We start from the raw sequence: 25,014 nt of genomic DNA, 5'->3' as shown, positions 1-25,014 counted from the left end.
CTGCCATGCAGGGCTTATATAGACTGACAAACCGTAGCAGCTGGGAAAAAAACTGAAAAATTGATTAGGGTCAAGTGCAATGACATTCAGGTATTTAAACCTAAGACATGCCTGTGACACCGACCATTCTGTCAATCTTTCATCGGAAGATTAAAACAAAAAATACTAACCTGAACATAAACGTAAATACAAAAACAATGATAACCACAATCATATATGATAACAAGCATATGATGATAACCACAATAGGTGCAAGACAGGTGTCATAAAAGTATCCATATCATTATTATCGTCATCATCATCATCATTATCATCATCATCGTCATCATCATCATCATCATCATCATCTCATTAGACCCACTTTCGTCTAATTGTCGTGGAGGATCCCCGGTTATGTTTAGCCAGAATCGTGTATGCATGCGCCTCTCCATTTCCTGTTGTTGTTTTTAGTTCACGCAAAGGCTGAAATTTCGTCGTGGAAATCGCTGTTCTCACGAAAGTCTATTTTGAATATTTTTGGTTACTTTTTTTTTTGCAATTTTACAAGATCTATTTGGTTTTATGATCACACCCATTATTTGCTTTAGTCTTCCATGTTCACTTCAGAGCGTGTTTCTGGTCACACCTCTGCCAGTACGTATTCGAACTGATCTCTTTATATTATAAACTCTGCCGAAGAAAAGTTGTCCGAACAAAAGCAGTGCAAAAGTCAGCTCGAAATGCTGGAGTTATGGTGGTGGGAGCTGCCCATCAGTGACGTCATATGACCTACTTCTCCCCACGAAATAATAATAATAATAATAATGATGATGATGATGATGATGACGATGATAACAAAATGCAGGCTTGTATAGCGCAGTACCCCCATCTCAGATGGGGCTCATCGCGCTTTACAATAAAATATACAAATTTAAGACTAAGTAACGTAAAGTATGTACAAAGTCAACACAGTCTCCCATGACATTGGCTGGAATATACATATGTAAGACTAAGTGACAAAGTGTAAATCAACACAGTTACCATATCAGTCTCAAATCACACAGGCACAAATCACAGCATAGCAAAGCACACCACATCCACCATTGTCAAAAATAAACACTGAGGAACCAGGCATCACGAAAAACACACCAGAATCATCACAAACACAAACAAATCAACAAAAAGAGCTCATCCAGCAATAAAATCACAACGAGCATAATCATGCAGATGAAAAGGTTTCAGTGAGGAAAGTATAGTTTGAAAAGGTATGTTTTGAGCGCTCTCTTGAATGTAGGTGTTGGGTGTTATGGAGGTGCGAGGGTAGTGAATTTCACTGTTTAGGTGCAACAAAAGAAAAGGAATTTTCACCGTAAGTTTTTGTACGAATATTTTTGTACACAGACAGTGTGCGCTTGTCGTTTGAAGAACGGAGTTCTTTGGATGGTGAATAGACAGCAGATCCAAAAGATAGACGGGACAAAAATCAGTGAAGAAATTGTGACAAAGGACTGAGAGTTTGTATTGTATTCGTGCTTGAATGGGGAGCCTGTGAAGGGAAGCGAGTAGAAGAATGATGTTTTCACGTTTCTTAGCTTTGAGAGTGAGTCGCGCTGCAGAGTTCTGAATTCGGGTCTGTAAATCCTCCGTAATGATAATCATTATCTTTCTGGTTTTTGTTTTTTCTTCCCTGCAGAAAGAGGAGTTTCAGATGTACAGCACATACTGCCAGAACAAACCCAAGTCCGAGGCGCTCAGGATGAGGGTTGGGGACTCAAACCCTTTCTTCAAGGAGTGTCAGAGGAAGCTGGGCCACAAACTACCTCTGGGGGCCTACCTGCTGAAGCCGGTGCAGCGCATCACCAAGTACCAGCTTCTGTTGAAGGTAGGGGGTGCCTTTTCTCCCTTTTTTGTTTGTTTGTTGTGTGTTTGTTTCTTTAGTTTCATTTCACTGGAACTCGTGTTACCAGTAAGCTTTACAGTGTGGAGTGATGGCCTAGAGGTAACGCGTCCGCCTAGGAAGCGAGAGAATCTGAGCGCGCTGGTTCGAATCACGGCTCAGCCGCCGATATTTTCTCCCCCCCCCCCGCCCCCCTCCACTAGACCTTGAGTGGTAGTCTGGACGCTAGTCATTCGGATGAGACGATAAACCTAGGTCCCGTGTGCCGCATGCACTTAGCGCACGTAAAAGAACCCACGGCAACAAAAGGGTTGTTCTTGGCAAAATTCTATAGAAAAATCCACTTCCATAGGAAAAACAAATAAAACTGCACGCAGGAAAAAATACAAAAAATGGGTGGCGCTGTAGTGTAGCGACGCGCTCTCCCTGGTGAGAGCAGTCCGAATTTCACGCAGTGAAATTTGTTGTGATAAAATGAAATAAAAAATAAAATACAAATACGAAATACAAATACAAGCACCGTGTATGTGGGGGAGGGGGGGAGAAGGGGGGGGGGAGAGAGGATGAGTAAGAGAGTATGAAAGAGAGAGCGAGTATGAGAGAGACAGAGAGTATGAATAAAAGAGAGAGAGACAGAGTACAAGTGAGGAAGAGAGAGAGACGGAGAGAATTAGAGAGAGACAGAGTATGAGATAGAGAGAGAAAGAGAGAGGGAGAGAGAAGAGAGAGAGAGACGCAATGACGCAATGACATTTTATTGAATGAACATACATGTTTATTTCAAGCTCCGCTCCCCACAAATAAGTTGAATCAAAGAATAGAAAATTGGATTCTAGACGCATTCACGCGTATGTGTGAACATATAATGCGTACTTACATGCCAGCCCGCACGCATGCACGAACATACCGTTACACACATTCCAGCATATACATACTTACACACGCCTGCATGTGCACGTGTGCGCGAGCGCGAACACACACACACACACACACACACACACACACACACACACACACACACACACACATATGCATAATTACAGAAAACACGATTAAACAGACATCCGTGTCTCAATTTCCACCTCTCAACTTGATGAAATAAGCTGGTTGCACTTTTTAAATACTTCGTAAACATGTTAAACGAGACGCCCGCTATACAGTCACTTCACCATCTGCTGTCATACTGAGAGAGAGGGAGAAAGAGAGAGAGAGAGAGTGTGTGTGTGTGTGTGTGTTCACCACCACCACCACCACCAGCACGTATTGATTTATTCATTCATCTGTTATATTCATCCATTCTTTGGGCCCATCTGTCCATCCATCCATCCGTCCATCCATCTATCCATCTTTCCTTCCTTCCTTCCTTCTTTTTCGCCCACCCCATCCCCCGAACGATGATAACGACAATGTTGATCACGACATTGATGACGACCGATGACGACCGACTTCGACAACGATGACGATGACGATAATGATGATATGGAAGATGATAATAATTGTAATGATGACGCTGATGATGATGGTGGTGGTGGTGATGATGATAGCTGATGGTGATGATGATGATGATAATGATGACGATGATGATGTTGATAATGATGATGATGGTGATGATAATGGTAATTGAGATACTGGTGGTGATGACGATGATGATGATGCTAATGATGACGATGATGATGATAACGACGATAATGATGATGATAATAACGACGACGACGACGACGATCAGGATAATGATGATAGCAATGATGACGGCGAAGACAACGAAGGCGATAATGACAACGACGATGTTAACGACTTCGACGACGACAACGACGACGACGATAACGACGACGACAATGATGATGACGATGCGGTCGCCCGACAGGAGATGCTGCGGTTCACGGGCGAGGATGAGGACGAGGAGCGGCATCAGCAGCTGCAGGAGGCCCTGGACACCATGCTGTCGGTGCTGCAGTACCTCAACGCCTCCATGCACCAGGTCCACATCGTTGGGTATCAGGTGACCTTGCGGCTTCTTCCGTCTTCTCCGCTCTTCTGCCTTCTGTCTTCTCCGCTCTTCTGCCTTCTGTCTTTCCGCTCTTCTGCCTTCTGTCTTCTCCGCTCTTCTGCCTTCTGTCTTCTCCGCTCTTCTGCCTCCTGTCTTCTCCGCTCTTCTACCTTCCGTCTTCTCCGCTCTTCTGCCTTCTGTCTTCTCCGCTCTTCTGCCTTCCGTCTTTCCGCTCTTCTGCCTTCTGTCTTCTCCGCTCTTCTACCTTCTGTCTTCTCCGCTCTTCTTGCCTTCTGTCTTCTCCGCTCTTCTGCCTTCTGTCTTCTCCGCTCTTTTACCTTCCCTCTTCTCCGCTCTTCTGCCTCCTGTCTTCTCCGCTCTTTTACCTTCCCTCTTTCCGCTCCTCTGCCTTCTGTCTTCTCCGCTCTTCTGCCTTCCGTCTTTCCGCTCTTCTGCCTTCTGTCTTCTCCGCTCTTCTTGCCTTCTGTCTTCTCCGCTCTTCTGCCTTCCGTCTTTCCGCTCTTCTGCCTTCTGTCTTCTCCGCTCTTCTGCCTTCTGTCTTCTCCGCTCTTCTGCCTTCTGTCTTCTCCGCTCTTTTACCTTCTGTCTTCTCCGCTCTTCTTGCCTTCTGTCTTTCCGCTCTTCTGCTTTCTGTCTTCTCCGCTCTTCTGCCTTCTGTCTTCTCCGCTCTTCTGCCTTCTGTCTTCTCCGCTCTTCTGCCTTCCGTCTTTCCGCTCTTCTGCCTTCTGTCTTCTCCGCTCTTCTGCCTTCTGTCTTCTCCGCTCTTCTGCCTTCTGTCTTCTCCGCTCTTCTACCTCCTGTCTTCTCCGCTCTTCTGCCTTCTGTCTTCTCCGCTCTTCTGCCTTCTGTCTTCTCCGCTCTTCTGCCTCCTGTCTTCTCCGCTCTTCTGCCTTCTGTCTTCTCCGCTCTTTTACCTTCTGTCTTCTCCGCTCTTCTGCCTTCTGTCTTCTCCGCTCTTCTGCCTTCTGTCTTCTCCGCTCTTCTGCCTTCCGTCTTTCCGCTTCTTGTTCCTCTTGTTGTTGTAGAAGTAGTAGTTGTAGTAACAGTAGTTGCAGTAGTAATAGTAGTAGTCTTTCGGTTTAACGTCTTTCCACTTTAAGTGATATTAGACGGTTGTTCTTGTTCTTCTTGCATTTGTTGTTGTTCTTGTTGGGTTTTTTGTTTTTTTGTTTTTTTAATTCCTCAAATTTTGTTCGTGCTCTTGTTGGTGGTGGTGTTTCTTCTTCTGCTTCTTCTTGTTCTCCTCCTCCTCCTTCTTCTTCTTCTTCTTCTTCTTAATCCGCGATCTTATTGTTCTTCTTGTCGTTCTTCTTCTTTTCCTCCTCCTCCTCCACCTTATTGTTTCTCAACATCTATGTATGTATGTATGTATCTATCTATCTATCTATCTATCTATCCATTCATTTCTTCATTCACTCATTCCTCTATCTATCTATCTATCTATCTATCTATCAATCAATCTATATATATATCTATCTCTATCTATCCATTTATTTATTCGTTTATTCATTTATTCATCTATCTATCTATCTATCTATTCAAATAACTATTCATGTATTCATTTATTCATTCATCTATCTATCTATCTATCTATATCTATCTATCTATCTATCTATCTATCTATCTATTTCTCTCTCTATATATATATCGGGTGTCCCAAAAAAAGTGAACCACTTTTTGACAAGTATGTTCTCAGGGATAGAGAAACCAAATTCATTGAAAATTTTCACACAGTAACCTTAGGGTATTATCAACATGTCTGCAAAATATCTAAAAGTTCGGACGCAAATTATACGGGTATTGTCAAATTCAAAACCGCATGTCAAAAAGTCCAGTATCAGAGCTGTGCAATGTGACCTTCATCATGTCCATGCCAGTTGCCAGGTGTTGGCATCTGTCAATCAGTGTCAGTCTAAAAATAGCCTGTCTGGGTGTCAAGTCTAATGATATTTTTTTTTTTATTGTCGTCTGTATCCAACATGCGGTTCACTTTTTGGGGGACACCCGATATATATTTTTTTCCGTTCATTCATTCATTCGTTCGTTCGTTTACACAGTAACCTTAGGGTATTATCAACATGTCTGCAAAATATCTAAAAGTTCGGACGCAGATTATGCGGGTATTGTCAAATTCAAAACCGCATGTCAAAAAGTCCAATATCAGAGCTGTGCAATGTGACCTTCATCATGTCCATGCCAGTTGCCAGGTGTTGGCATCTGTCAATCAGTGTCAGTCTAAAAATAGCCTGTCTGGGTGTCAAGTCTATTGATTTTTTTTATTGTCGTCTGTATCCAACATGCGGTTCACTTTTTGGGGGACACCCGATATATATATTTTTTCCGTTCATTCATTCATTCGTTCATTTATTTATTATTTATTTATTTATTCATTGATTCCTTCCTTCATTCATTAATCCCTTCTTTCCTTCCTTCCTTCTTTCCTTCATTCATTCAAATATTTGCTGGGCAGGACAACCTGCTGGAGCTGGGACGCCTGTTGCTGCACGGGGGGTTCAGTGTGTGGACGGAGCACAAGAGGGAGCGCATCAAGGACCTCAGGTTCAAGGCCATGCAGCGACACATCTTCCTCTACGAGCGAGGCCTCCTGCTCTGCAAGAAAAAGGAGGACGCCAACGAGGAGCCTGTCTACACCTTCAAGAACAAGCTGAGGGTCAGTATCAGTATCACTATCAGTAGCTCAAGGAGGCGTCACTGCGTTCGGTCAAATCCATATACGCTACACCACATGTGCCAAGCAGATGCCTGACCAGCAGCGTAACCCAACGCGCTTAGTCAGGCCTTGAGAAAAATTTAAAACTAACTAACTAACTAACTAACTAACTAACTAACTAACTAAAATAAAATAAAATAACGAAAATAAAATAATAAATTAGTAAATAAATGAAATAAATGAATAAAAAATGATAGATACATAAAAATACTACTACTAATAATAATAGTATTTACAAGGCGCAAAATCTTGATGAAGTCAACTCTGAGCGTAAAAAAACAACACACACACACACACACACACACAAAACACACGACAACAATGATGATAAATAAGCACAGAATTACTGCTATGTATGATAGTCAGTCGTGTCCGGCTATGACCATCAGAACAGCAGAGGAGGCAACTGCTGACACGACTATCTGGGCTATACAATACAATACACTGCAATTATGTAGATAGTCAGTCGTGTTCGACTATGACTACCAGGACACCAGAGGAATAAACTGCTGTCCCGACTATCTGGGCTAGAATTTGACTATAGTGGAGAGTGTCTTGCCCAAGTTACATCTCCACTGTCTCGGCCAAGAGGGTTTTAGGACAGTCGGCGTTGGGATGGTTCCCAAAGGCCAACTAGCCCCCAAGGCTGCAGCACCGAGAGCCAGTGCAAATCTTGCTTCCAAGTTTGAGAGTCACAGTCCTTCACAAACGACTAAGCTGCAAATGACTTCCCCATTCCATTGGAGAAACCATTAATCATTCAACTCTCACTGCTACTACTGCTGCTGCTCCTGATGATGATGATGATGATGATGATGATGATGATGATGATTATCACTGGAAGGTGGCAGAATGGTTAAGACGCTTATCTGCCAATACAGAGTCCGTGAGGGTCTGGGTTCGAATACCCCTCTCGCCCTTTCCGCCACGTGTGACTGGAAAATGGAACTGAGCGCCTGGTCATTTGGACGAGATGATGAACCGAGGTCCTGTGTGCAAAGCGCACTTGGCGAACTGAAAAAGAACCCATGGCAAGATGGCAAGATAATGTAGAAATCCATTCTGATAGGTACACAAATATATTATGCATGCACTCAAGGCCTGACTAAGCGCGTTGGGTTATGCTGCTGGTCAGGCATCTGCCTAGCAGATGTGGTTTAGCGTATATGGATTTGTCCGAATGCAATGACGCCTCCTTGAGAAACTGAAACTTATCACTATAACTATTGGGTTTTTTTCATTGGTATTGCTTTTTGCTGTTTTATGGTTGTTCTTCTTCCTATATATTTTTTTGTATTACATTTGTTTCGATTTGTTCCATTTTGCAGCTGTCTCAAGTAGGGCTTACGGAAAAGCTCAAGGGAGACAAGCGGAGGTTCGAGCTGTGGTCACGTGGTCGGGAGGAGGTCTTCATCATCCAGGCGCCGACCTTGCAGGTCAAGGACGTCTGGGTCAAGGAGATCAAGCGCGTGCTCATGAACCAGTTCGACCAGATCCGAAGTGAGTCAGCCGATCAACTATAAAGTATGAAAACTCATTCCATACGTAGACAAGGTACACAACTTCAAGTCAGAGCAGCCTATGCTACCCATTCAGCTAGGACACAGGTAAATCAAAGGTGTATTAGAACATACGCAGCATTGACTGGAAGTTGTGTACCTTGTGTCTGGAGAGAGTTTCCACTCTTTATTGTTTGTTAATCATTTCATCTCCTTGCCTCATCATTTGTTAATGTTGAGTCACTCGATAGTCTTATATTAACGGTTGAAGGTTAAAGGTTAAAGTTCCACAGCATGTCACTGCCATTCGGGCAGTGAACTCATATCCATCGTGTCTTAGGGTCGGCATAGGAAGGTGGGGCCCAGTCCTCTCCTCCCCCAGCCGTTTTAACATTCCTCAACCTGAAGTCATGTAATAATAATAATAATAATAATGGTACTTATATAGCGCTAAATCTTGTGCATAAACAAATCAAAGCGCTTTCGCACCAGTCATTCTCACGCAAGCATAACTCTAAAACTGAAAAAAAAAAAAAAGACAAGGAAGAGGCAGGGAAGGGAGGCTATTTTGGGAAGAGGTGGGTTTTAAGGCCAGACTTGAAAGAGCTGAGTGTGGAGACTTGACGAAGCGAAAGAGGAAGTTCATTCCAATTGCAAGGTCCAGAGACAGAGAAAGAACGGTGGCCAACAGTCGAGAGTTTGAATCTGGGTATGTGTAAGTGGAGTGGATCCGAAGCTGATCGTAGTGAGCGAGATGGAGTGTAGAGGTGAAGGCAGCCACAGAGATAGGAAGGGGCTGATTTGTGAATACATTTGTAGCATAGAGTGCTGATCTTGTACTTTATTCGGTGTGAGACAGGGAGCCAGTGGAGATGTTGCAAAAGAGGAGTGGTGTGCTCAGATCTTTTCTTTCTGAGGACGAGTCGGGCAGCAGAATTTTGTATGCGCTGAAGGGACTGAATGGATGAAGCAGGCAAACCAGACAATAGAGAGTTACAGTAGTCAAGGCGAGAGAGAATGAGAGAAACGACAAGTCTAGATGTTGCGTCAGTGGACAGATATTTCCGGATGGAGCTGATGCGCCGCAGTTGACAGTAGCAGGATTGACATGTCTGATTGATAAATGTTTGCATGGACAGTGTGTTGTCAAGGACAACGCCGAGGTTCCTGACTGAAGTGGACAGAGGGATGGATGTACTGCCAAGTTTGATTGTATTAGTTGTAATGGAAGAGAGTTTTTGTTTAGTTCCTATGATCATTGCTTCAGTTTTGTCCGCGTTCAATTGTAACTTATTTAGAGTCATCCAATTTTGAATATCCAGGAAGCAGTTAGATGTTTCTTGCAAGAGCGACAACAGTTTTTCAGGTGTATCACTCTTCTGGAGTTGAGTGTCATCAGCATAAGAATGATGACTGACATTATGGCGGTTGATAATTTCAGCGAGAGGAGCAGTGTACAGTGTGAAGAGCACTGGGCCTAAAACAGATCCCTGTGGGACTCCATGTTCAATTTTAACGGGTTCAGACTGGAAATTATCAACACCCATTCACACCTGCTGGGTGGAGGGAGGGGAATTAATGAAGGGCACAGTGCCTTTCTCCCATGGACTCACACAGCGCCATGCCGTAACGGGGGCCTCGAACCCTGACCACTGGTGTGAAAGCGATCAGAAGTCCGACACCTAACCGAATGTGCCACGCCCCATCTGACCTTGCGATGTTCATTTTCTTTATTTGCATAATCTCTGTGTGTGTCTTTGTGTGTGTGTGTGTGTGTGTGTGTGTGTGTGTGTGTGTGTGTGTGTGTGTGTGTGTGTGTGTGTGTGTATGTGGGAGGGATGGGGTGGGGTGTAATACATTATATATACATGCATATATATATATATAAATTATATATATAGAGAGAGAGAGAGGGGGGGTGGGGGTGGGGTTGTGCCATTGGCTGTTGAACCCTAATTCAAGGAGATCAGTGTGGCGTTAGTTTTCATAAAGTGTTATTCACTGTACGTGTTCTTTGAAATCAGTTGCATGGTGTCATGTCATTTTTTTTTTTTTTTAATTTCTGAACATAAGTTAATGCAGTCCTAAGAGAAAGATGTCTAAATAAATATGGAATGGTGACAAACAACATCCTGACTTGTAAGCCCAATGTTATCACAATAAGAGGACTACTACTACTACTACTACTACTACTACTACTACTACTAATCATTATTTTTTTTTTTTTTACTACTACTACTACTACCATTATTATTATTATTGTTGTTGTTGTATGTGTTGTTGATATTGTTGTTGTTGTTATATATTATATTATTACTATTAGTTGTTGTTGATGATGATGATGATGATGATAATTTTAAAGCGCCGAATTCCGGACTTTGGTAGTGTAGTTACGTCATCTCATTTACCTAATTACCTCTCAAACCAAATCACGTGTGTCTATCTGTGTGTGTGTGTGCGTGTGTGTGTGTGTGTTGGGGAGACGGGGTGTGTGTTATACGTCTGTTATGTGTGTGTGCGCGCGCATGCACCTGCATTATTGTTTATATGTACCCTGTATGTCAAGCGTGCACATGTGCGTGAGTCCGCGTGCAAAAAAAACAAACAAAACAAAACAAAACAAAAAAACAACGTGCTGATATGCCGTGGGCGCTGACCACAGGTCACCACAAGATGTACGTCCCCATCACCCACCAGGAAGAGTCTTCCGTGTCTTCCCAGCTATCCAGTGACTCTTCCGACTACAGGTGATCATGGGTGTGCTGTAGTGTTGGCTGGGGGGAGGGGGCGTAGTAGTGTTGGCTTGGGTTGGGTTGTGTCGGGGTTGTGATGTTTTTGGTTGGGTTGGGTTTATGTTGGTTTGGGTTGGGTTGGGTTGGTATTGTGTTGGTTTGGGTTGGCTTGTGTTGTGTTTGGGTTGGATTGTGATGTGGTTGGGTTGGGTTGGGTTGTGGTGTGTTTGTGTTGCGGTGTGGTGTGATGGGTTGGGTTGGTTTGTGTTGTGTTGTGTTTGTGTTGGGTTGTGATGTTTCTGGGTTGGGTTGGGTTAGTATTAGCTTAGGGTTGTGTTGTGTTTGTGGTGTAGCGTGATGTGATGTGTTCAGCATGGATTGGGCTGAGTTGGGTTGGGGTGGGTTGTGTTTGGGTTGGGGTGGGCTGTGTTGAGTTTATGTTGGGTTGGGTTGGGTTCTGGTTGGGTTGGGTTTGGGTTTGGGTGGGTTGAGTTGGGTTGTGTTAGTGTTGGCTTGGTTTGGCTTGGGTTGTGTTTGGGTTTGGTTTGATTTGGGCTGGGTTGGGTTGGGTTTGCTTGTGTTGGTTTGTGTTGCGTTGTGTTGTGTCGTACAATACTGCAATTTACTGTATTATATTACTCTATTGTACCGAATTGCATTGCAGTTTTTGTATTGAGCTTATAGTTTTGTATTGTGTTGTATTGCATTGTATATTGCATTGCATTGCATCACGTTCTCTCACACCAACAGATCTTTCTGTGTGAAATTCGGGCTGCTCTCCACAGCAAGCGCATCGTCAGAGTGCAGCGAGGTCCCTCATCATCACCCTTTTCTTTTTCCTTTCTCTTTCCTCTGTCTTCAAGTGTATTTGTTTCCCTTGGGTTCTTTTACGTGCGCTAAATGCATGCTCTACACCATATGTCGGTGTATCGTCTCATCGGAATGACTAGCGTCCAGACCACTACTCAAGCTCCAGTGGATGGGGTGTGGGAGGAGGAAATATTGGCGAGAGTTGGTGGGATTCGACCCAGCAGCCCTCAGATTCTCTCGCTTCCTTGGCGGACTCGTTACCACTTGGCCACAAGTCAGCAGTGTTTGACACAAATATTTACCCCGGAAACATGAAATTATCATGCATGCTCACATAGACTGCAGAACAAGGCGTAGGGGGCGGGGGGGGGGGGGGGGGGCTTATGTGTGTTCGTACTTTTGTGCGTGTGTGTGCTTGTGTGTGTGTGAGTGTGTGTGTATACCTCTCACGTGTTGCTGTTGTTTGTTCCCAACAACAGCCTGGACAACTGGCGAACCGGTACAGGAGGAGGAGGGGGAGGAGGAGGAGGGAGCAACAGCAGCACCTCAACCACCACCACCACACCCATCGCCATCTCCTCCTCCTCCACCAACACCAACACCACCCCTACCACCAGCTCTACCACCACCCCATACAACAGCGTCCTCAATAACAACCACAACCACCACAACCATCACTCCACCACCACCACCACCACCACCAACTCCTCCTCCTCCTCCACCCTCCCCATGGGACTGGAGATGATCTCCCCTCTCACCCCTCCCCCCTCCGCTGCCCCCTTCCCCCACCACCACCACCACCACTCCCACGCCGCCTCCGGTTCCTCGTCCTCACCCCCCTCCCCGCCCCCCTCCCACCCCTACCCCTACCCTTACCCCTACCCCTACCACCACCACAACCACCACCACCAGCCGCCTTGCAGACACGGGAGTGGAAGTGGAAGAGGAGGAGGAGGGGCAGGGGAGGCTGAGTTGGGGGTGGGGGTGGGTGGGTCGGATGAGCAGTGGTCTTCCTCGGCCGGCGAGGAGTTGTCTTCCCATGAAGACGAGGGAGGCTACCCTCACTACCACCACCACCATCACCACCACCACCATCAACAACAACAGCAACAGCAACAGCAACAGACCCCGCCGTCGTATCGACAGACCTTCGTGTCGCTGGGTGACTACGAGGCCGTGGACTCCAGCGAGCTGGGCATGAGGGAGGGGGAGGTGGTGGAGGTCCTGAGGGTGGGGGGTCACGGGTGGTGGTACGCCCGGCTGCTGACCTCGGGGGCCGAGGGCTGGGTCCCCTCCACCTTCCTGGATCCCGTCCACCTCCACCACCCCCACCACCTCCACCATCCCCACCACTCCTCCACAACCACCGCCACTACCACCTCCACCACCACCACCACCCCTCCTCCTCATCATCCTCCTCTTCCTACTCAGGCGTCGGCGACCAACTCCAGCTCAGGTGAGAGCTTTTTTTTTTTTTTTTTTTTTTAAATCTTTAGCCGTCACAGGCGACTTTCGTCGACAAGACAGTGTACCAACATTGGCGACTTTAGTCGACTAGACAATACACTTCTATGGGCGACTTTAGTCGACAAGACAAGGCACAGCCATGATAAGAGACCTTAGTGGAGTAGACAGTGCACTGCCGTATGTGATTTTAGTCGACTAGACCGCGCACCTGCTGTTAAAGGCGACTTTAGTCGACATTAAAGGGGCGGAGTTAAAAGGACCATTTTTTCACCCTGTAACAAAGCTTGACAGCCGCAGCCAGTTTCCCAGGCAACAGAACAATGACTAACCTTCACCCCCTGACCCAGTTTGAAGTGAACAAGTCCACTGTGTTTTTTTTTTCACATAAGCCGAATCCTGTGTCTGAGAGCTTGGAGTCTAAAGTATTTGGCGCTGGGCAACTGGGAAAGCTTGGTGGTGAAGGAGTTTTAAGATAAATCGATCAGTTAGTATGGCTAATCACTGTTAATTATTGACTGTTGAACACAGGGACAAAATGTGTTTCATATTTCCTTTTAGTGGCGCGAAATATGCAACAGTTTCATGTACGCCTATGTTTTGGTTTCGTTTTTTATTTTTCCTGAAACAAACACATCTGGTCTTGTTTTTGTCTTGTCTTGTCTCGTCTTGTCTTTTTCTGTCCAGTCTTGTCTTATCTTGTCTTGTCCTGTCTTGTCTTGTCTTGGTTTGTTTGTCCTGGTTTGTCTTGTCTTGTCCTGTCTTGTTTTGTCCTGTCTTGTCCTGCCTCGGTTTGGCTTGTCTTAGTTTGGTTTGTCTTGTCTTGTCCGGCCTTGTTCGGCCCTGTCTTGTCTTGTCTTGTCCTTTCTTGCCTTGTCTTCCCTTGTCTTGTCTTGTCCTGTCTTGTCTTCTCTTGTCTTGAAAGGGTGGAAGATGAGAGAGGGGTGAAGGTTGGAGGAGGGTGGGGGGTGAGTAGGGATTTGTTTGATTCTGGTAAAGTGGAGAAGTGTTTCCCTCTTCCCAGATACACGCTGTATGTTCAAGGGTTGTTTTTTTTTTGTGTGTGTGTGGTTTTTTTTGTTTTGTTTTTTTAACATTGTTGTTGTTTTGTTTTGTTTTGTTGTATTTTATTTCATTTTATTGGGGGTGGGGGGGGGGGGGGGGGGCGAGCGCATGGGGCACATGCGCGTGCGTGTATGTGTATATTGAGGATGCCTGCATATGCCAAAGTTTACTGCCTTTAGTTTGTGATCACAGGTAAACAATGGATCGATTAATAATGTTCGTCTGTGCTCGTGTCCAGACATTATCATGCCATTGGTATCATCATCAGATCATCTTCGATGTTTCCTTTGGACACACACACACACACACACACACACACACACACACACACACACACACACACACACACACACACACTCACTCACTCACTCTCACACACACACTCACACACGCGCGCGCGCGCGCAAAAGAAACAAACCGTATACACGCCGAAGTACCCAACCCAGTCGCACAGCAACAGACTGATCTCTAACAAAACCACAGTTTTCACCTATCCAATTACTGTGACACTAACATACAGAGGATACAATATACAGTCAAGCTGTTAGACAGAAGTCCGACAATGTGGTATTAATCACAGAGACTGGGGAGAAAGAGAATTCCATGCGGGTGGGGTGCAAAGAAAGAGAATGAACGTTCACGCCAAGAGATGTTTCCTTACTCTGAACATTCTGTGCAAATAAACAAGAACAAGAACAACAATAACACAACAACAACAATAATGATACCACTAATAATAATCGTTGTAGTGATAACAACAACAACAACAACAACGATGATAATAATAATAATAATAGTAATAATAATAATAATAATAATAATAATAATAAAGAAAATCTCAGTACCAAAGTATAGACAATAAAGTTTGTGAATTGTGATAATAATGACAATGAAAAGAATGTTATTTTCAAATAATGATAATGATTATGATGGTAATGATAATAATAATAATCGTTCTTGTAGAGCGCGTAATTTCGCGTCAGTTATGCAACTGAATGGCAGAAGACTGTGTGACAGAGAAAATTAAATGGATTGACAGTTAAAAGTGTGTGCCACACACTCTGTTGGAGAACAACAGTTTATTAGTTTCCCCCTTTATTTTTTCAGCGCGACCTTCTTTCATCTATTCCGTAGTATTATATTCCATAAGTCTGCTTACCTTGGGTGTGACACTAATCCACAGGCCTGCTAACACATGAACTGACATCCATTGTAAAAAAAAAAAAAAGAAGAAAAAAAAGGGTTAACTGGTAGTATACTGCATTTGTTCAGGGAGGAAAAAAAAGTGAATTCTGCCTTTTTTGTGTATGATTTTTCTTATACGTATTTGATGTACACCATTGTATAAACTGCTTTGACGCATATCTGTCTGTCCCTTGCAGTGAAAGTGTAGCGGTAAGTAAGCATTTTGTTTTTAGACTTTCGTTGTTGTTTCTTTCTTTACAGCTAGATAACAGCTAGATTCACACATCTTTTGCCTGACTAACTTTGTGGCAGACGATACTCACGCTCACGTTAACGATGCGTTTGTGTGTGATTGTGTGTGTGTGTGTGTGTGTGTGTGTGTGTGTGTGTGTGTGTGTGTGTGACATTGCTTTGCTTACAACAATTATTAATTTTAGGAAAATATACATATTTTGAGTGCCATTTTCCTTTGCAGTGACGCAAGACATTTCTTGCTAGATTTCTGGTTTGTGCTTTTCGCCAGGTGACCTTTGATGAACGATAACCAGTAAAACAAAAGTTATGTTGGTGCTTACTTTAACGATACAATGATTTGATAAAACCACTGTTTTTGTTGTTGTTGTGTGTGTGTGTGTGTGTCTGTGTGTCTGTGTGTGATATTGCACAGCCTATGATTCATCTGCTGTGCATTGATGCTTAGATTGTTCGGCTATGCATATAACCTTAGGGAGGAAAGCACTTAAGAAGTATCCATTAACATTATTATTAGAGGAGTAGTATATGGTCTGTAGTTCATCTTCTGTGCACAGAAGCTTAGACAGAAGCTTATATCTTATCTGCGCATCTTACCAAGAATTCATCTGCTTTGCATATAGTCGATGCTTCTACTGTGTGTATATTTGATTGTTGATGTGCAGTCTGCTGTGAACATAGTCGAAAATTTCTCGGCTGTGTGTACAGTTGTTTGTTTTGTTGTTGTTGTTGTTTTGTTGTTGTTGTTCTGCTGTGTATAGTCTAGGTTTCATCTGTTGTATTCACCTGCTATTGTATGCAGTACAATACAATACAATACAGTGCAAGTGCAATACAGTGCAACACAATACAAAACAATACAAAACAATACAATACAATACAATACAATACAATACGGTGCAATAATCTAGGATCCTTCTGCTTTTCCTGAGGGGAACCATCACCATTGAAAGCTGTATTTCTCCACACCCCACACCCCTCCCCTACCCTCTCCATGGATATGTCTGTGGAGAGAACAAATTGATTGATGAGTTCTGTATGGTCATTCCTGTGCATCAAAATTACATTTTTCTGATCATTTCATTCTTACGGCATGCTTCATTTCAGACAACTATCACTTGATTCAAAGTTGTTATTTCTCTTCTTTTTTTTTCTTTTAACAGTTTGTTTTTTATCTATTACCATGTGCACACACAAGAGTGTGTTGTGTTATGTTGTGTGTGTGTGTGTGTGTGTGTGTGTGTGTGTGTGTGTGTGTGTGTGTGTGTGTGCACTACAGTACAGTACAGTACAGTACACTACACTACACTACACTATACTACAATACACTACACTACACTATACCTCAACACACCGCACCACGCCACGCTACTTTGCAATACAGAACACCACACTGCACTGCGATACAAAACATTACAATACAAGACAACATAATACATTGCAATATAATACAATGCAATACAATGCAGTGCAGTGCAGTGCAATATAGTACGCAATGTAATGCAATATAATGCGATACGATACAATACAACGCAATGTAATGCAATATAATGCGATACGATACGATACAACACAATACAACGCAATGTAATGCAATATAATGCGATACGATACGATACAACACAATACAACGCAATGTAATGCAATATAATGCGATACGATACGATACAACACAATACAGCGCAATGTAATGCAATATAATGCAATGCAGTGCAGTGCAACACAATATAGCACAAGACAACACGTGCAGAACACAACACCTCACAAAAAAGCACACCACAGCACACAACACCACACCACACAACACCACACCACACAACACCACACCACACCCACACCACACAAGTCAACACAAGTCCACAATGGGTTTACCAATATCTCTCTTCCTCTGTGCCAGACTCACTCAGCACCCCAGGCAGAAGGGAGATGTCGCTGTCTCACTCCAGTCTGGGCAGCCCCTACCTGTCCAGCCCCGTCTCAGAAACCACTGTGTGACGTGACTCATCCATCCATCACCTGGGTCGCCGTGGGAACGGTTACCATGGTGCTGTCGTCCCTGCTGCCTGCCTGCCACCGGAACGGGAACAAGCACACCGGAACAGGAACACGCCGGACCGGAACCGGAAACACGCAGATCGGAACCGGAAACATGCATACCGGAACGTGGTCCGGAACCGGAAACACGTGGACAAACTCTCAAACTCTCCTGCGGGACTACTTAGTGCGTCGTCCAATTTTGTGATAACGTCGATGGATCCCAAACTGACGGAATGTTGCTCATTGAGAAATTCTTTTTTTTTCTTTTCTTTTTTTGTGCTTTTTATTTTTTCCACGAACAAATGTGTTATAGCGTGCATGCATGGATCAGTCCACATGCATTGACACCTCTTTGAAACTGAGACTGAAACAAGAAACCCCCTCCGTTGATTCGCATGAATGGTCTTCGCTGTCAGTGCGTTAACCCCGCGTTACTTTGATGTGGCGGGATTCAGCCGTGTTACCAGAAGGAAGTGAGTGTTCCGTGGTTTGCAGTCCACTGTCATACGCATCAGGTTTGCAAAATGACAATACAAATCAAAACAATACAAGTCTGCAAGCGGAATTCGTTTAGATTCTATTGGTCATGACTGATCGACATTCTCAGTGGAAAACAAAAGACGATAGAATCGATGAGGAAGATTAAACGATGTGTAACTGGAGTGTGGGCTGGAGGCAGTTCGAGATAGTGTGTCCTGCATTTCCCAGTCCTTCGGAGAAAATAAAAAGCTGTTTTTCGTCTATTGTTATCGCTATTCTGAACGCAGAACTTGAAGAAATGAGGGGCTGATTTGTAAAACAAACAAACAAACAAGCAAATATAAAAAGATAAGAATAAAATAAAATAAATAAATAGGTGAATATCTAAATAAATAGATGGATAACTTAATGAATGAATAGATAGATAGACAGATAAAAGAATGAATAGATAAATAAATAAATAAATAGAAATGAATGAAAAAATAAAGAAATAAAGAATAGATGAATAAACAAACAAATAAATGAATGAATCAGTCAATCAACCAATCAATCAGTCAATCCATAAACAGACACAATAAATGAAAACTAAAACCAGCTGCCTCTGAACGTGCCATGGACTCTATGTTGTTTGTTTCTGGTTCCTCACACGATGTGTCACAAGCAGTGTGATCTCCACTCGATGGTCTCCGGGTCTGTGACGGACACTGACTGATGCCTGTGTTGCCACACCTGCCGTGCGAATAACTGATTTAGAATCAGTAGTGTTGTTGTTGTTGTTTTTTAACACGCATACGGTGTGGCGTGTTGTGTAAGGATCATTCTCAGTCCTCTGGACGCTTTTGGCACCTATTTCAAACTGGAATTGAACTGATTCGGTCATTGAATCATGTCACGAAACTAAGGTTCTTGAATCCCCCCCTAACACACCCCCCCCCCCGCCCCCCGCGCCTCTCCCCTCCCCCATTCTACATCCCTCTCGTCCCATTTTTGCTGGGGGAGTGGGGGTAAGGTCAGAAAGTGTTGATAATCAGGCTACTCCTCCTCCTTCTTCTTATCTTCTTCTTCTTCTTCTTCTTGTGTGTGTGTGTGTGTGTGTGTGTGTGTGTGTGTGTGTGTGTGTGTGTGTGTGAGGACGGATGGGGAAGATGTGTGCTCCTTCTTAGTCGTTGTTGTAAAGTTACCCAGTTACACCACCCATGAAAAGGTGTTCTAAGCTGTGATAGTTGGAAAATGAAGTCAATCTTCTCATCGCTCATTGCATACTTTGCAAAATCCTGCTGTGGTCAGGACGACATGTGGGTGGGTGGGAGATGAATCAAAACCTGAACAGAAAAAAAGAAAGTCTGACATTTTTACTTGCAAGCCATGCTCTTGGCAGAGTCCATCCAAACCTTCGGAAAGTGAACTACCAAAACAATGGGGGGGCCTCTGCCCGGATATCTGAAAACATTTTGCTCATTGGGAATTAAAAGAAAATGCTGCGTCCAAGAAAACAAAGGACACATGCAGTTTCAAAACTGCCTCTCCTCCACTTAACACAGGCATTGGAAGATTGTAACATCTGATCAAGGTTGTCCTCATCAGACAAACAGTTCAGAGTTGGAAATGAAGCCTGAGAGAGAAAAAAATCATCCTTCATCCTGCTGACTTCTTTTTCTGCCGATGAACATGTGTAAAATGGAGAATATTGGTGATGTGTTGAGGGCAGTGAATCGCCCTCACGACCAGTCCAGGTTTTGGGACCAGCGCCAGTGACATGTGGAGGAAGGGGGGATGTTCATGTAGTTCGTTAAAGAGTTGTCAGTGTATTTTTACCGGTGACTCAAGGCCTGACTAAGCGCGTTGGGTTTCGCTGCTGGTAAGGCATCTGCTTAGCAGATGTGGTGTAGCGTATATGGATTTGACCGAACGTTTATGGCGCCTCCGTGAGTAACTGTACTGAACTGAACTGTCGGTGACTTCTCCATATGGGTCGGTGAATGAACAAACGATCCAGATGGGTCGGTGAATGAACAAACGATCCATGTGGGTCGGTGAATGAACAAACGAGGTGTGAGAAAGGAAAGCGCCGTCGCAAAGAAACACTCTGTGGTGTGGAGTACAAAAAAAGAAAAAAAAGAAGAAAAAAAGAGGGTTCAGTGAAGTTGTTGCTTACACTGTGTCAGAGATTTGCAAGAATGTGATAAGAAGACAGCCACTGTGTGAAGAAAAAAAACAATGTTCAAGATGTGTGTGCTGGGGGAAAGAAACTGTAACTTTGGGGGTGACCGTTTCTGGATGTCGTGTTAACTGTGACATGTGTCCTCTAACACGGCAGTGCTGTAAACAGCTTTTGGCTTGAAAGTGTACTCTTTTAGGATGATAAAGGGCCGTGCTTCTTTCCTTTAACATTGCTGTTCAGTTTGTCCATGGATAACTACAGCAACAACAAATACAGAAAGACGTGTTTGCAGCTGACAAAAAAACCACAGCTTACCTGATTTTGTGTGGAATAGATAATTCTGTATAAAAGGCAAGTTGAAAAATCTGTGAACTTGTATGTGAAGGGTTTTTACATCTCAGACAATAATTAGAAGAAAGCCGACCCAATGTTTGTGTGTTCTGGTTTGGGGATTTGGGAAAAAAAATAATTACTACAAGGTCATGTCGTTGTGTTGTCATCTTCGATAATGACGGCAATATTTATGTCGCTTCTCTCAGCTCAGTATTCTTTTTTTTTTCTTGTTTTCCTTATTCGAATTTAACTCAGACTAATTCTTTAGTATAACTTAAAACCCAGTCTTCTTACTCTTTGATTGGCAATGATGTATATTTGTCTTGGTAGATATTGTCGGATATAGTTTCTTCCGCTTTGCCTCTTGTTAGATCTTTCAGTTCAGTGTCTTACTGATAGAAGATGTAGCTTTTTGTGCTTTTTTTCAGCTAAACGTTCATGTACATTGCTGGCTGTTAGAGAGTGTTGAAAAGACAAAGAACCTGTGAAGCATATTCCTGCGGCTGGTATCTGCACTTGACATGGTCACTCCAGTATGGTGGGAAAGTGCTTGTTAGCTTGCTTTGGAACAACTCGTATCATGAAAAACAAACAAACAAACAAGTAGATGAATAAATAACTAAATAACTAAATAAATACATGAATGTATAAATGAATGAATGAATGAATGAATAGTATCAGTATCAGTATCAGTAGCTCAAGGAGGCGTCACTGCGTTCGGACAAATCCATATACGCTACACCACATCTGCCAAGCAGATGCCTGACCAGCAGCGTAACCCAACGCGCTTGGTCAGGCCTTGAGAGAAAAAAAAAATATATACATATATATATATATATATATATATATAGAGAGAGAGAGAGAGAGAGAGAGAGAGAGAAGCGTACATACATAAATAAATAAATAATAATTATGATGGAAAAAAAAAGATAGTAGTAATGAAAATAATGATAAAATGAATAAATAAATAAATGAAAAATTGACAGCAGCTTGAAGGTCAACTTACCTAGCTTTGAGTTGTCACTCCAACATGGCAGCGAATAGCTGGGATGACGGTCCTTGCTAGGAGTAACCCTTGGCTAAAAAACAAACAAAAAGCTGATAGCAGCTCGGAGGTCAAGTTAGGCCCATCGCACACGGGGCGTCAAGCATCAAGTTTCGCGAAGAGCCTCGTGTGCGAGCTGTTCAGGTATCAAGTGTCGGACGCCGCGCTTCAAGATTGATGACGCCAGGGGTCGTGACGCCTGGTTGATTTGAACTTGTCCTAGTCCCTCCCCCCCCCCACCCCCCCTGCAAAAGCGAGTTTGTCGCGAGGAACAACCAATCAGAATCTACTAGTAAATGACGCCTGCTGCCTGTCGCCCTTGTCCGTGCGAGCTCCACATCTCGCTGCAGGTTCAAGTGTTTTCGCTACAATGAATCCAGGCCTTTAAAAAATAAAATAAAATAAAAATGAAATAAAATAAAATAAAATACAATGATGCGCAGCCAACGCGACGGCCCTTTAGGAATTCAATGCGAAGTTGGACAGTTGAGAAAGAAAGCTGGGAATGATGGTGTGGGCGACAACCATATGCCACCATGAGGAAGATGGGACGGCCAAGCATCACGCACAACATTGGTCTTTCAGGCGGTGTCCCAATTTGCGTAATACTGATTCTCCCCCGTCACAAAACTGATGGTCCCCATTCGCCTATTCCCAGCGCGCCCATGTATTCAGTTACTGTGTGTGTGTGTGTGTGTGTGTGTGTGTGTGTGTGCGTGCTCGCGCGTCTGTGTTTTGAAAACCACCACGAAAAATCTCTTCTCCTGTTTTTTAATTCATTGCTAGCCCAGTCCTTTGGATTGACTGTCTGGTCTCTGTATCGGTAATTGGTGCATGTATATGTGTATGTTTGGAGAGAGAGAGAGAGAGAGGCTGAGTAGACGAAACGGGACAGAGTCAAACTTCCCACATTGAGGGTGGCGGCACAGTTACACAGTATAATTATAGGCGAAAATGGGGCATAGGCGAATCGGACCTGTACCATCTCCCCCCTCGCCTGCCCCCCCCCCCCCATCCCCCTTCCCACCTCCCCCCTAACCCCCAGCCCCCCCACCAAGCAAAGGGAACGCTGGACGGGTCAGCCAGGTACCATGCACCCACACAGCCACAGTGGTATCAGTCTCCCGTCCAGCAAGGGAAAACACGTCCATTTCTATTCCCCCGCCTTTTGACTCGTTACATACCACTGAAGGTATCCAAAATAATGCACAGTCGGAGCATTTAACTGATTTTTTTCTTCTTCTTTTATCATCTTATTTAAATCAATATTCTATTTACGTATTTATTTATTCGTTTATTCATTCATCTATTCATGTATTTATTTATTTTATCATTTTTTATTTACAGATTTAATTATTTATTGATTCATTCATTCATTCGTTTTTTCGTGTATATTTCTTTATTCATGTATTTATTTGTTTATTTGGGAATGACATTGCTTTTTTTTTCTTTTGTTGCACATTTGATGTAAATGTTGCTCCCAAATCCGCCCAGAACAATACTGATGTCGGTTTTCTGTTTGTTTTGTTTTTTGGTTGTTTGTTTCGTCTTCTTTTTTCGGGGGGTGGGGTGGGGGGGGAGAACGCGGGGAGAAGAGGGTGTTCTTTTTTTTCTGTCCAACTGATTCAAATGCAGGAGTCGTGGAGAAAACCGTGTAAAGCAGCACATGCACACACTGACACAAAAAATGTCCATGTGTCGACTCGACACAGCCATTGAGGAAAACGAGACAAAAAACAAAAAAAACAAAAAACAAAAAAAAAACAACTGTCCACCAAAGTCGGAGTGAGCGATTTTGAACCGTTATTTTACCGGAAAAAAAAAAGAGAAAAGAAACAAGAAGAGCATAGGCGTGCATCAGCTGACCCTTCAGTCCATAGCTCTCGATTGGTAGCAGTTTCGTGAACATCACAAAAGTCAGTAATTCTGGTCCACTTGCACTGTTCCGTACTGCAGAAACATTAACTACGTTGTCCATCGAGAACACGTTTATATGGATGTCGCCGAAAGATCTGAAAAAGGAATTTATGAGAAAACAGGTAGGGCTACTACGTTCATGGTATTCAGTGTGGTTTTTAAATTATTATCTACTTGCGACTGCTTTCTTCTACTTTGATTCATTCCTGCCGTTTAGGTCACTGCAAGTGACTGGTATATTCTATGCAGGTTGCTTTTTTTTTTTTTTTTTTTTAATTTGATGATTATCGTTATGACGATGATGATAATGTTGATGATCATCATATCATCATCATTATCATTGTCACTGTTGTTGTAGCTGTTATCATCATCATCATTATCATCATAATATTGTTGTTGTTATCATTCTTGGTGGCGGAGTGTCAGACCCGGGAAAGGATGATGATGACGATGATGGTGATGGCAATGATGATAACGTTGATGATGAGGGTCATTATCATCATTATTATTATTGTTGTTGTTGCAGTCATTATTATCATTATCATAATTATTGTTGTTAAATATTATCTATTATCATTAATTTTATTATTATTTTTGTTATCATCAATCTTGGTGGCGGAGGGTCAGGAAACGAAAACAATGTAAGGCTGCAGAGAACCGAACGAAGCCATCCGGATAAAAGAGGACGGTAAGGGGGATGAGGGGATGGGGTGGGGGTGGGGAGGGGGAGGGTAGGTGGGGAGAGGTGTGGAGGGAGGGAAAGGGAGCTGCAGAAAACGTTGCGTTCATTAATTAAAAACAGCACTGCCCACTTTGCTTTTTTGTTCGTCGAGCGGCGGAAGGGAAGAGGGGTAACCCGGGACCCCTGCTTGCCTAGAACGAGCCGTCTGGACACTGGACATGATTTCACTGCCCTGAAATGAGACCTTTAATTTATCCTTTTTATCGTTCTCAACTCCCCCCCACCCCCCCTCCCGATTCCCACACCCAACAAATACATCCTGTCCCGTCGTGTGCCCATACAACCAATGAAGGAGTATTCGTGTGGCTGTGTGTGGCAAGTTGTTCTCACACAGTAACTGGCTCATGATTCGAGATTTATTGTAAAGTTGTTTTCAATCTTTTCTTTTTCTTCTTCCTTTTTTTTTTTTTTTTTTTTTTTTTTAATACTGAGCAGCCCACACTTTTTTTTTCTTTTTTTTTTTTTTTATAGCCAATAACTGGTTCAAGGTTTATAAGTACTGTGAATTCGTTTCCAATAAAAAATCACGTTTCCTTTTACTGATTAGCGTATATCCTACATTCCACTCTTGTAACTGGCCCAATGTTCGGAGTGATTGTGTAGTTGTTTTCAGTCGATTTTAACGATTTCTTTTCCTGGTTACACTTTTCTCCCTGTTAACTGGCTCAAGGTCCATC

General features: G+C 43.4%; 1 protein-coding gene across 1 annotated transcript in view; it reads left to right on the top strand.

Moving 5' to 3' along the window:
• The window catches only part of LOC143275253 (uncharacterized), a 113,652-nt gene extending 89,797 nt beyond the window's left edge, over positions 1-23,855 (top strand). Inside the window, exons 18-24 of the mRNA XM_076579228.1 lie at positions 1,673-1,861; positions 3,741-3,875; positions 6,355-6,555; positions 7,944-8,115; positions 10,777-10,861; positions 12,136-13,112; positions 17,520-23,855. Coding sequence (XP_076435343.1) covers positions 1,673-1,861; positions 3,741-3,875; positions 6,355-6,555; positions 7,944-8,115; positions 10,777-10,861; positions 12,136-13,112; positions 17,520-17,617 — 1,857 coding nt within the window. The 3' untranslated portion in view covers positions 17,618-23,855. The remainder of the gene's footprint in view (positions 1-1,672; positions 1,862-3,740; positions 3,876-6,354; positions 6,556-7,943; positions 8,116-10,776; positions 10,862-12,135; positions 13,113-17,519) is intronic.
• Positions 23,856-25,014: the final 1,159 nt, after the last annotated feature.

Source organism: Babylonia areolata, chromosome 30, assembly GCF_041734735.1.
Source record: "Babylonia areolata isolate BAREFJ2019XMU chromosome 30, ASM4173473v1, whole genome shotgun sequence".
NCBI classification, from domain to species: Eukaryota; Metazoa; Mollusca; class Gastropoda; order Neogastropoda; family Buccinidae; genus Babylonia; species Babylonia areolata.
This window is presented reverse-complemented; position numbering and strand designations above follow the sequence as displayed.